We start from the raw sequence: 12,627 nt of genomic DNA, 5'->3' as shown, positions 1-12,627 counted from the left end.
GCTCTTTCCACAGTTTGGCTATTGTGGACATTGCTGCTATAAACATCGGGGTGCACGTACCCTTTCGGGTCCCTACTTTTGTATCTTTGGGGTAAATACCCAGGAGTGCAATTGCTGGATCATATGGTAGCTCTATTTTCAACTTTTTGAGGAACCTCCATACTGTTTTCCAGAGTGGCTGCACCAGCTTGCATTCCCACCAACAGTGTAGGAGGGTTCCCCTTTCTCCGCATCCCCGCCAACATCTGTCGTTTCCTGACTTGTTAATTTTAGCCATTCTGACTGGTGTGAGGTGGTATCTCATTGAGGTTTTGATTTGGATTTCCCTGATGCCGAGCGATATTGAACACTTTTTCATGTGTCTGTTGGCCGTTTGGATGTCTTCTTTGGAAAAATGTCTGTTCATGTCTTCTGCCCATTTCTTGATTGGATTCTTTGTTCTTTTGGTGTTGAGTTTGATGAGTTCTTTATAGATTTTGGATACTAGCCCTTTATCTGATATGTCATTTGCAAATATCTTCTCCCATTCTGTCAGTTGTCTTTTGGTTTTGTTGACTGTTTCCTTTGCTTTGCAAAAGCTTTTTATCTTGATGAAGTCCCAATAGTTCAGTTTTGCCCTTGCTTCCCTTGCCTTTGGCGATGTTTCTAGGAAGAAGTTGCTGCGGCTGAGGTCGAAGAGGTTGCTGCCTGTGTTCTCCTTTAGGATTTTGATGGACTCCTGTCTCACATTGAGGTCTTTCCACCATTTGGAGTCTATTTTTGTGTGTGGTGTAAGGAAATGGTCCAGTTTCATTCTTCTGCATGTGGCTGTCCAATTTTCCCAACACCATTTGTTGAAGAGACTGTCTTTTTTCCCACACATATTTTCTGATTACGTGCAAAGTAATGTGTTGGGAGGGGAGTGTCAAGAGTCTTAGGTCAGACAGACCTGAATCGCAAAGCAGCAACAATCAACTTCTTGGGGATGTCAAGGCAGTGATTTTTTTTAGGTCCATACTGACACAAGTCTACTTAAATATCACCAAACCTATTGTAATTAATGTTTAGAAAAATGACAAGAAAATAAATATATAAATAAAATTTTTTTAAAAAAGAATAAATAAAAATAATAATTAAAGAAAAATGACAAGAAGTTCATGTATCAGTGAAAATGTAAAAAGGAGAAATGGCTATAAGTAAAAGTGTGGAGGAGGCATTTTACAACTTACCTAGATGAGACATTTAATTTTGCAATCCATTTCATTGATGTATAATTAAAACACAATAAAATTGACCAATTTTCAGAGCCCAGTTTGATGAGTTTTGTCAATACATTTAGTTGTGTATTCACTACCAGAATCTAGACACAGAACACATCTCCATCACCTCCACAAGTTTCCTAATGCCCTTGTATTAATCCCCTCTCCCATTCCCTAGCCCTGGTAGCCACTGATCTGCTTCCTATCACTAGGTTTGCCTTTTCTAGAATTTCATATAAACAGAATCATACAGTGAGTAGTCTGTATGATTGTTTCTGTAGTGGTTTGTCTCTGGCTTCTGTCACTTAGCATAATGCTTTTTTTTTTTTTTTTTTTTATTTATTGAGAGAGAGAGAGAATGATAGAGAGAGAGCATGAGTAGGGAAGAGGGTCAGAGGGAGAAGCAGACTCCCTGCTGAGCAGGGAACCCGATGTGGGACTCGATCCCGGGTCTCCAGGATCATGACCTGAGCCGAAGGCAGTCGCTTAACCAACTGAGCCACCCAGGCGCCCCAGCATAATGCTTTTGAGAGTCATCCATATGGTTGCATGTATTGGTAGTTTATTCTGTTTTGTTGCCTCATGGAGGTACTCATTTGCATGGATATGCCACAATTTATTTATTCACTTATTGATGAACATTTGAGTTATTTCTCATTTTTTAACTGATTTTTTTTATCATGGTAAAATGTATATATCATAAAATTTGTTATTTTAACAATTTTAAAGCGTACAATGTAGTGGCATTAATTGCACTCAAAATATTGTGTAACCATCACCACTATATATTCCTAAAATTCTTTCATCACCCCAAACAGAAACTCTGTAACCATTTAACAATAACTCCCCATTCCTCCGCTCCTGGTCCCTGGTGACCCCTAATCTACTTTCTGTCTCTATGAATGTGCCTACTCTGGATATTTCATATAAGCGAAATCACACAGTATTTGTCCTTCAGTGTCTGGCTTATTTCATTTAGCATAAGGTTTTCAGGTTTCACCCATGTTGTAGCATGTTTCAGAACTTCTTTCATTTTTACGGCTGAATAATATTCTGTTGTGTAAATATGCCACATTTTGTTTATCTATTTATCTTTTGGTGCACACTTAGGTTGTTCCCATATTTCTAATTTGTAGTTATTGTGAATAAAGCTGCTATGGATATTCAAGTCCTAATCTTTGTATGGACGTGTGCTTTCATTTCTCTTGGATAAATACATAGAAGTGGAATTACCTGATCATTTGGTAAGTAAATGCTTAACTTTATAAGAAACTGCTAAGCTAATTTACAAAGTGGCTTGTAACATTTGTATTCTCATTAGTTACCTATGAGAGTTCCCGTTGCACCACATCTTCACCAACACTTGGTAGAGTCCAACTTTTGAATTGAAACAATTCCGGTGGGTGTGTAGTAGGATCTTATTTTAGTTTTAATTTGTGTTTCCTTATGTAAATGATGTTGAGCATCTTTTCCTATTCTTAGCTGTCATCCATATATCTTCTTTTGTGAGATGAAATGAGGTGTCTGTTTAAATCTTTTTCCCATTTTTAAAATCAAGCTGTTGTCTTATTATTACAGAGTTTTAAGAGTTCTTCATATAGTCTAGTTACAAGTCTGTTATCAGACCTGTATGTATTCGCATTCACATACATATTTGCAAAATTTATGTTGTGAATATTTTCTCAGTCTGTGGTTTCCTTCTTCATTGTTTTCATGGTATCTTTTTTTTTCTTAAGAGAGGGAGAGACAGAGAGAGAGAATCTTAAGCAGGCTCCATACCCAGCTTGGAGTCGGATGTGGGGCTTGATCCCACAACCCTGAGATCATGACCTGAGCCAAAATCAATAGTTGGACGCTTAACTGACTGAGCCACACAGGGCCCCCATAGTGTCTTTTGAAGAGCAAATTAATTTTGAAGTAGTTTATCATTTTTATGGGTTGTACCTTTTGTCTTTTATCAAATAAATCGCTAACTCAAGATCCCAGGGGCACCTGGTTAGCTCAGTCTGTGGAGCATGTGACTCTTGATCTCAGGGTTGTGGGCTCGAGCCCCATGTTAGATGTAGAGATTACTTAAAAATAAAATCTTAAAAAAACAAAAAGATCCCAATGTTTTTTCCTTTGCTTTCTTCTAGAAATTTAGTAAGTTTAGACCTATGGTTCATTTCTAACTAATTATTGAATATGGTTTGCAGTAATAGTCATGGTATATATTTTTTTGTTTTGCATATAGATTGTTCCAGCACTGTTTGAGATTATCCTTTTCCCATTGAAATACTGTCTTTTTAAAAAATCATTTGCTAATATGTGTATGTCTATTTCTGAATTCTCTAGTCTGTTCTAGTGGTCTGTATGTCTTCATACACCAGCACTTTACTTTTTGTAACTTTACTGTAACTTTATAATGTCTTGAAATCACATGGTGTAAGTCTTCCAACTTTGTTCTTTTTCAAAAGTATTTTAGCTAATCTAGGACTTTTGCATTTCCATATAAATTTAGATTCAGCTTGTTAATTTCTACAAAAAAACACTGCTAGGATTTTGACTGAGATTGTATTGAATGCACACATCAATTTAGAGAGAATTGACATGTTAATGATAGTGAATCTTTTGATCCACAAATGTGGTATATCTCTCCATTTATTTAGGTCTTTCATTTTTCTCAGCAATATTTTGTTATTTTTAATGTACGAAAGTCTTGCACATATTTTGTTAAATTTATCCATAAGTATTTTCTATTCTTATGCTATTTATTGTTTTTTTATTTTTATTTTTTAAAGATTTTATTTATTTATTTGAGAGAGAGAGAGAGAACACAAGAGGGATGAGGGGCAGAGGGAGAAGCAGACTCCCCACTGAGCAGGGAGCCCGATGTGGGGCTCAATCCCAGGACTCCAGGATCATGACCTGAGCCGAAGGCAGACGCTTAACCGACTGAGCCACCCAGGCGCCCCTAAATATTGTTTTTTTAATTTTTACAATTTATCATTGCTTGTATACAGAAATACAAGAGAATCTTTGTATATTAATTTTTTATTCTGTAACTTGCTAAACTCACTTAGTAGTTCTAGTAACTTTTTGATAGATTCCTTTGGTTTTTCTACATAGATAATCATGTTACCTTACTTCTTTCTTTCCTCTCTGTATGGCTTTTGCTTCTTTTTATTTTCTTATTGCACTGGATAGGATTTCCTGTACTACTGAATGGAAGTGGTGACAGTGGACATCTCTAAAATGACATCTTTTAAAGAGAGAGGATGACACCTTTAAACATTTTTTCCTGTCCCAAATAGAAATAATCACTGGCTGTATAGAGGTACAAGCAAAATATGATGGGATGAGTTGGGGTTGGCAGAAAATGGAGCAATTAAATCCTATCCATTGGGGACTGTTTATAGAAGGCAAAGTTTTTAAGCAAGTTCTTTGGCTCTTCTTGATCTGACCTGGGCAAGTGACATTATCTGTAGTCTGTTTCCCCCACCCTACCCTTGCTATGGGTGTTCCCCTTCCTGATGCTTCCAGCCAACAGAGCTACCATGACTCTCTATCCATTGGTTCCAGGATGCTGTCCTCTCCTGATGTGATGGCATGCTCACGGACCTGCTCCCGCATCCTGGGGCTGAGCCTCGGGACTACCGCCCTGTTTGCTGCTGGAGCCAACTTGGTTCTCCTCTTTCCTAACTGGGATGTGACCTACCTGTTGAGGGGCCTCATTGGCAGGCATGCCATGCTGGGCTCTGGGCTCTGGGGAGGAGGACTCATGGTAAGTGTTTGGAGTTTCTTGGGTGTGAATTCCCCAAACACCCCTCAGGGTGGAGCAGGGAAGTGGCAGGGGAGTAGTGTTTTGGTTCTTTGCAAGAATGCTTGGTCTTGGGGGTGCCTGGCTGGCTCAGTGGGTAGAGCATGTGACTCCTGATCTCAGGGTTGTGAGTTTGAGCCCCACATTGGGTGTAGAGATTACTTAAAAATAAAATCTTAAAAAAAAAAGAAAAGGAATGCTTGATCTAGCAAGCTGGTCTTGGGTCTATAGCAATTCCAAGGAATAGGAGACTCTAGGAAGACTTGTCAAGTCTTGTTGCTGAACTTTGGCTTAGGACTAGAAGGCTGGGTATAAACATTGCCATCCAGAGAGTCAGATCAGGCTAGTCATCCAATTGGGTCCTGACAGTCAAAGCGAAACCCTCTGGGAAAGATAGGATTATCAAATTCATGTGAGGTGCCCAACGGATCTATTTCGAAGGCACAAGTGGCAGCTAGAAATGTCGATTACCCAATCTCTTCTTACCATTCTTCTCCCCTCTCCCAGGTACTCACTGCAGCTATCCTCATCTCCTTGATGGGCTGGAGATATGGCTGCTTCAGTAAGAGCGGGCCCTGCCGAAGTGTAAGCACCAGATTCTACTCTTCTAATACCTAGAATGTCCCCACATCCTATATACTCTATAGGCAGACTGGTAAAGAGGCAATTTCAGTCTTGGGGCTTGAAGTCAGGTCCTGACTGTACCCTTCATAACCCTAAGCTGTTGGGCAAGTTCCTTAACCTTTCTGAGCTCAGGTCCTCATCTGTAAAATGGGAGTGAACAGGATCAAGTTAAGGGAGTAAGTGCTTAATGAGCCAGAAATGTCTATATACATGTGAGGAACTGCTACTATTACTTTAACCTACTGAACAATATGGACATGAGTTAAATGCACTGCACTCATGTGTCATTGATAGAAAATTTCCTGGGGTGCCTGGCTGGCTCAGTGGGTAGAGCGTGCACTCAATCTCCAGGTTGTGAGTTCAAGCCCCATGTTGGGTGTGGAGTCTGCTTAAAAAAAAAAAGAAAGAAAGAAAAAAATGTCCTGGCTATTTTGTTTAATTTTTCTTAGAGTTGGAAGGTTTTCCAGAAATCATCTAATGACTAGACTCTAGTCTAACCCCTCCATTTTACAGAAAATGAAACTGGGGCCCAGAGTAAATTTGCACTTACAACTACAGTGGCATTCATATATATCTGAAAAATCTCACTACATAGGTAGTATAAGATATATTGCTTATTCAGTCTCAGACACATGAATTTGTGGCCTCCTTACAGTAACTCTAGAGCCTACTTTGATATCTGCCGCCCACGTATTGGGAACCCCGCTGATTCAGAGTTATATGTTAAGGAATTAAATATAAACACCCACACATTTCATTCACTATCTGTTCTCAGTCTCGTCTGGTTTTCCCCTAGGCGAGTGAGTTGTTCTCAGACTTGTGTGTGCATCAGAATCCCTTCAGGGTTTGTTAAAACATATTGCTGGCTCCACCCCCAGATTTTCTTTCTTCCTTTTTTTTTTTTTTTAAAGAGATATTGTCTGAGGAAAGGAGAAGGTAGGAGAGACAGGAGAGTTGACTTTATTTTATTTATTTATTGTTTTTAGAGGTGGGGGAGGAGGAGAGAGACAGGGAAAGAGAGAATCTTAAGCAGGCTCCACGCCCAGTGCAGAGTCCGATGCAGGGCTTGATCTCATGACCCTGAGATCATGACCTGAGCTGAAATCAAGAGTCAGACGCTTAACCGACTGAGCCACCCAGGCGCTCCAGCCCCAACTTTTCTGGTTCAGAAGGTGGGGTGAAGCAGGAAGTTGTGCATTTCTAACAAGTTTTCAGGTGATGTGATGCTGCCAGGGCCGGGACCCCATTTTGAGCATTTCCCTGGCTCCTCCCCAGTTCCCAACTAGCATGACATTGTGGGAAAAGGACTCTATGATTCTATATAAAAATTATATCTATATTTTATTTAAATTTTTAAAATATGTATTCTTTCGAAGGGAGAAAACGACCTAGTATTCTGAGAAAGAAGCCAATTTAAAAGCAAGCTAGACTCCTGCCAAGGAAATGAACTCATTGTTATCTTTCGGGAGGGAAGTGAGTGGTGCACAGACTAAGCGCAATGACAGAACAGGAGTCCCTTCTGAGCTGACTGCAATTTCTGTCTCTGTCTTCCTCCCTCCCTTCTTTTCTACCTCCTTCCCTCTTTCCTCCCTTGTTTCCTTTCATGTTTGATTTGAGAAAGAGAGGAATCAGGGGTAGGAGCTTGGAACTTTTGGAAATACAGCTTTCCCTTAAAAGAGTCAGAAATGAGCATGTGGGGGATGCGTGGGTGGCTCAGTCGTTAAGCATCTGCCTTTGGCTCAGGTCATGATCCCAGGGCCCTGGGGTCGAGCCCCACATTGGGCTCCCTGCTCTGCGGGGAGCCTGCTTCTCCCTCTCCCACTCCCCCTGCTTGTGTTCCCTCTCTCGCTGTGTCTCTCTCTGTCAAATAAATAAATAAATAAAATCTTTAAAAAAAATTTTAAAATAGTAAAAAAGAAAAGGGCATGCGATGACCATCCAACCCTTCTACCCAGAGGCTGTTTAAACTTTTTTTTAAAGATTTATTAATTTATTTGAGAGAGAGAGAGAGTGCACGCACAGGCGTGAGTGGGGGGTGGTGAGGGGCAGAGGAGAGGGAGAATATTAAGCAGACTCCAGGCTTAGTGTGGAGCCCGACACAAGGCTCAATCTCACAACCCTGAGATCATGACCTGAGCCAACATCAAGAGTCAGTAACTGACTGAGCCACCCAGTGGCCCCTGAGTGTAAAAGTTTTTGATGCCAACCTGTTGAGAAGCTCTGGAGGGAGAGCCTACTGGGTCAGGGAGACCGAGGTCCAAGTGCCACTGCTTCCCCCTTCTCATGCATTCTCTCCCATCCCTTCCTGGCTCTACCCACTGACCCCTCAGCAGCCACCCTCCCTTGGTTATGCTTTAATGGAGGTGCCAGGGGCAGCATTATCCCCATGTGATTTGATGGGGAAGAGCCCGAGTGCCAGAGAAGTTAGGCTTGTCCAGATCACCCCATCACCTGGTCATGACCCGGTCTCACCTCGTGGCTTCTTCCCTCCCTCTACAGATACTCACTTCTCTGCTGTCCAGTAGCCTGGCTTTTCTTGGAGCCTTGATTTGCTTTATCACTTCCGGAGTAGCCCTGAAAGATGGTCCATTTTGCATGTTTGATGTCTCATCCTTCAATCAGACGCAAGCTTGGAAGTATGGTTACCCATTCCAAGACTTGCATAACAGGTAAATGGGCGGAGACTTGGATTTTCAGTCTTCTCAGAGAGACAAAGACAGAAAGGCACACAGATGGACTACAAACTCCTCTTGGTCACACGTTCTAGCATCTCCCTTCTTTGATGCTTGGCATTTTGCAGATGCAGCAACAACAGTCACCCTCAAGAGTCTAGACCTATGGCCTTGGCTGGGGGGAGGCCCCAGGTTTCTACTGAGGTTGTTTACTTGGCTTTTCTTAGTTATTCCTCAACCCCTGGTCTCCCTCCCCCTTTTTTTTCTTTTGGGATAGGAATTATTTGTATGACCATTCCCTCTGGAACTCTGTCTGCCTGGAGCCTTCTAAAGCTGTCATTTGGCACGTGGCCTTCTTCTCCATCCTTCTGTGCATCAGCCTCCTCCAGATTCTCCTGGTGGTCATTCATTTCATCAACAGCTTCCTGGGCCTTTTCTGCAGCCTCTGTGAGAAGTGATAGGGAATGCCCTTTCATGCATGAGAGTTTTCCTCCAAAGCTGCCTTGAATCCCTTCTGCAGGATGGATTATAACCGAACTTTCCTTTTAGGTATGCCTGTAGTGGTAATAACAGTAATGATTCCTTGCACATGTATTGAATGATATATGCATTTGAAATCACATTGTAAACTGCAAGATGATATGTTAGTAGAAGGAATAATTAAGTCATTATTATTGTGCAGGAACTTACAGTTCATAAATGTCCTCCAGCCATGGTCTCATTTCAGCCTCTCAACAACTCCATAAAACTGGCCACATGTCACAGATATAGAAGTTGAAGCTCCTAGAGCATAACGGACTTGCTGCCTAAAACCACTCAACTGGATTCAGGGAAAGTCAGTACCTGAGCTCCAATCTTCTAAATTCAAGTTCACCAGTTGTTATGGATTGAATTGTGGGTCCTCAAAACTCATAGGTTGAAGCCCTAACCCCCAATGTGACTGTATTTGTAGATAGAACCCTTAGGAAAGTAGTTAAGGTTAAATGAGGTCATAAAGGTAGGACCCTAACCCAGTAGGACTGGCATCCTTATAAAAAGAGGATGAGACACCAGATCTCTCTCTCCACACAAGCACAGAAGAGGCCATGTGAGGACACAGCCAGAAGGTGGCCACCTGCAAGCTAAGGAGGGGGCCCTCAATAGAAACCAACCTTGTTGGTACATTCATGTTGGGACTTCCAGCCTCCAGAAAATAAATGTCTGTGGTTTGAGCCACTCAGTCTGTAGTATTTTGTTACGGCAGCCTGGGCTGATTAACTCACCAGTATTCTTTTCTTTAGTGTTCAGTGCGGTTCAATAAGTGCTATACCCTGGAGTGTGGCCGACACTGCTGTGTGTGCAGTGGATCCAAAGATGACCGAGACATGGTCCTTGACCTCGGACCCTGCCTTGTCCTTGAAGAGCTCATGATCAGGTTAGGGGAACAAACACATCTACGAACAATTTCAATGTCCTACGGTAAGGGCCATGTTAGAAGTCAACAGGACACAGAGAGAGTTCAGAGGAACAGTGAACCTCCAAGGAGAGGGTCTGTGAGAGATCAAGGAAGGCACCCCTTGTGTCTGAGCTGATTCTTGAAATAGCCCAGCAAAGAGGGGAGGAAGGGATTCCCGAGCAGAGGAAACAGCACATTCCAAGGCATGGAGGGGAGACACAGGATGGAGATGGAGATGGAGAACTCCACAGCAGTTTCTCATGTGGTACGTGGAGAGCAGAGCCCCTCCCTCTCTCCCATTTCAGGATCTTGGTCAGGAGGTAGTGCTGGATGGTGAGTAGAGTCAGGAGTGGGGTAAAGGAGAGCCAGGTGGGAAAGTCTGGTGGGCAGGGAACAGGATGAAGCAGGCAGGAGCAGCCTGGGAAGAAACAGGAAGATGGGTACTGGCAAGAGAAGAGGTAGTGGACAAGTCCAGGGAATGAGTTGGAGAACCTGGGGCTCTGGAACCACAGAGGGGACAAAGCCAGGAAGGGAGTGTGTGGGCCCAGGTGCTGCTGTATCCCCTCCATGGTCCCCTGGACCCCAGCACTGTCCCAGGTCAGGGAGGAGCCGCTGAAGCACCAGATGCCTCCAGAATACAGAATTCCTCTGTTACCGGGGGTGGGGGATGGGTGGGGGGGGGAGGGAGGGGAAGGGAGAGGAAAACAGGGGTGGGGAGGGGAATGGGTGAAGAGGGAGTTCTGCATTCATTCCGCCGTGGACTCCATAGTCCTCCACACCGGGTTGTTGGCTGCCCTCTGTGGGCTCACAGGACACCTGCATCCCCTTCCTTCTCCCTACATCCCAGGACTACCTCACACTCAGAATGGGCTTTCACCGTGGTTTTTTCTCCTCAAATGAAAGCTACATCTGGCTCTGGGCTTGGCTTCCAACCAGGTTTTGGGCAGAGGGGCTTCTGTTAATCTGTTCATCAGGACAGTGTTAACATTTTGTTAAGAAAAAAAGTTGTCTGTCCCTTACCTTGTGTATGCCTTCTTGAGTATCACCATGGAATGAAGAGGAAGTTGCACTGTTTACGATCCTGCTCAGAGAAAGGTAAGCCCATCTTGGGAATAGGTTGTCCTTCAGCTTTCTGTTATAGCAATTGGCACTCTACTTAGCCCATCGCTCCCCAGCCCAATCTGTTCACTCTTTAGGGCAAGGCCTGGGTTTTATTCACTTTTGTATCTCTAGCCCCTAGCACAGATGGAATAATAAAATGTTTATTGAATTAAATTACACATCTAATTTAATGTGTTTTTAGTTGGACCGTAGTAGATAGGATGAGAGAAGTATAACTGAAGAAATCATAAAAGGGGTGAGAAAGTCTGCATACTACGAGTATGATTTCTTAAGCCTGGTGAAACAGCAAGAAGAAAACACTATCTGCCCCTAGGAGACACTGGATTTCTGTGCCAGGGTAGTCTGTGGATGCATGACCCCAGCCAAAGATGGGGCTGGTGCTGCTGAACCAAGGGGCAGCTAAAGAGGGCCTGGTTGAGGCAGCACTGAGCTGATGCTGGGTGCACACCTAGCCCCATGGCCCTAGCACAGACCCCCGTCTGCTGGCCAGTGCCAGGAGGAAGGTTCAGCAACCCAGCCAGATCATGAAAGGTCTTATTGCAGTGAATGCTGGGGAGATGGTCATAAAGAACCATTGAAAGATTTCAAGCAGAGCAGTGACAAAGGAAAGCCATTCTGGAGACAATGGGAAGGGCAGGCTGGGAAGGCGAAGTTCCTGGGAGTTTACTGGCGTCAGGGAGACCAATCTAGGCTATATGACCAAGAAGACACATTGTAAGCCAAAACCTGGAATAGTAAAATTAGTCTCTACTGGAACTTGCAAAGGTATACTTTTATAGAAACTACTCCCTTTCCATCTTAGAGGAGGAAGTTTGGCAATTTGTTAACCCAACCAATAGGAAGCCTAGATGGATATTGGGGGAATTTCTTTTCTTATTTTATTTTTTTAAGATCCTATTTATTTATTTGAGAGAGAGAGAGAGCGAGAGAGAGCGAGAGCGCACGAGTGGGGGCAGGGGCAGAGTGAGAGGGAGAAGCAGACTCCACACTGAGCAGGGTGCCTGATGGGGGGCTTGATTCCAGAACTCTGGAATCATGACCTGAGCTGAAGGCAGACACTTAACCAACTGAGCTACCCAGGCGCCCCTTTTCCTAGTTTTTGAAGCTGGTAGAGACCAGGATAATATGGTTTTCCCAAATAGGACCAGAAACTGGTGCTCATAAGTGGGGAATACACCTGAAATCTGCTCCTTTCTGAATTTTGCACTGGATCCAGGAGTGTAGGTGAGGCTGGGGGAACTGCGGGTTGGCAGTTATGGACTGGAGCAGGGCACTGCCAACTTTTTCTGTAAAGGGTCACATAAAGTTTAGACTTTAAGGGCCATATGGTTTCTGTTGCAATTGCTAAATTCTACCAATGAGCGCGCAAATGTGGCCACACAATGTGCAAGTGGGCATAGCTATGTTATAAGAGAACTTTACGTATACTGAAATTTTAATTTCATGTGTAGGTTTCACGTGTCATGGATTAATCTTTTGATTTTTTCCCCGATCATTTAAAATATAAAACCTGCTCAAAAGTTGTGAATAAAGAAATGAAGGCTGCACTTGCCCACAGGCTACAGCATGAAGACCCTTTATTTAGAGTCAGGGCCCTGCCACTCAGTAGCCTTAGATGCTTGGACCTCTATGGGCCTCAGGTTCCGCATCAATTTCTTAAAATTGTGGTGCGGTTAATAAAGCCAGGAACTTTGATTATAATGTGATAAAAAAAATTTCATGCAGTTTTCTGGTGGG

General features: G+C 43.1%; 1 protein-coding gene across 2 annotated transcripts; it reads left to right on the top strand.

The window, feature by feature from the left end:
• The first annotated feature begins 4,800 nt into the window (after nucleotides 1-4,800).
• Nucleotides 4,801-8,791, top strand: TM4SF19 (transmembrane 4 L six family member 19). Of its 2 annotated transcripts, XM_032406155.1 has the most exons (4): nucleotides 4,801-5,001; nucleotides 5,545-5,622; nucleotides 8,161-8,330; nucleotides 8,611-8,791. In XM_032406155.1, exons 1-4 carry the CDS (start codon nucleotides 4,801-4,803, stop codon nucleotides 8,789-8,791), a joined length of 630 nt encoding a protein of 209 aa, XP_032262046.1. The 2 variants fall into 2 exon arrangements, with proteins under 2 accessions (XP_032262046.1, XP_032262047.1); XM_032406156.1 differs by lacking the exon at nucleotides 5,545-5,622.
• Nucleotides 8,792-12,627: the final 3,836 nt, after the last annotated feature.

Source organism: Phoca vitulina, unplaced genomic scaffold, assembly GCF_004348235.1.
Source record: "Phoca vitulina isolate PV1807 unplaced genomic scaffold, GSC_HSeal_1.0 scaffold8, whole genome shotgun sequence".
NCBI classification, from domain to species: Eukaryota; Metazoa; Chordata; class Mammalia; order Carnivora; family Phocidae; genus Phoca; species Phoca vitulina.
Note: the sequence above shows the minus strand (reverse complement) of the source record. Positions and strands in the feature narration are given on the sequence as shown.

Bases quoted from the DNA above. Each gene is read 5' to 3' on its own strand.
- TM4SF19 (XM_032406155.1), top strand. From the start codon at position 4,801: ATGCTGTCCTCTCCTGATGTGATGGCATGCTCACGGACCTGCTCCCGC. The intron at 5,623-8,160 runs GTAAGCACCAGA...CTCCCTCTACAG, and splicing joins AGAGCGGGCCCTGCCGAAGT to ATACTCACTTCTCTGCTGTC. The intron at 8,331-8,610 runs GTAAATGGGCGG...CTTTTGGGATAG, and splicing joins TTCCAAGACTTGCATAACAG to GAATTATTTGTATGACCATT.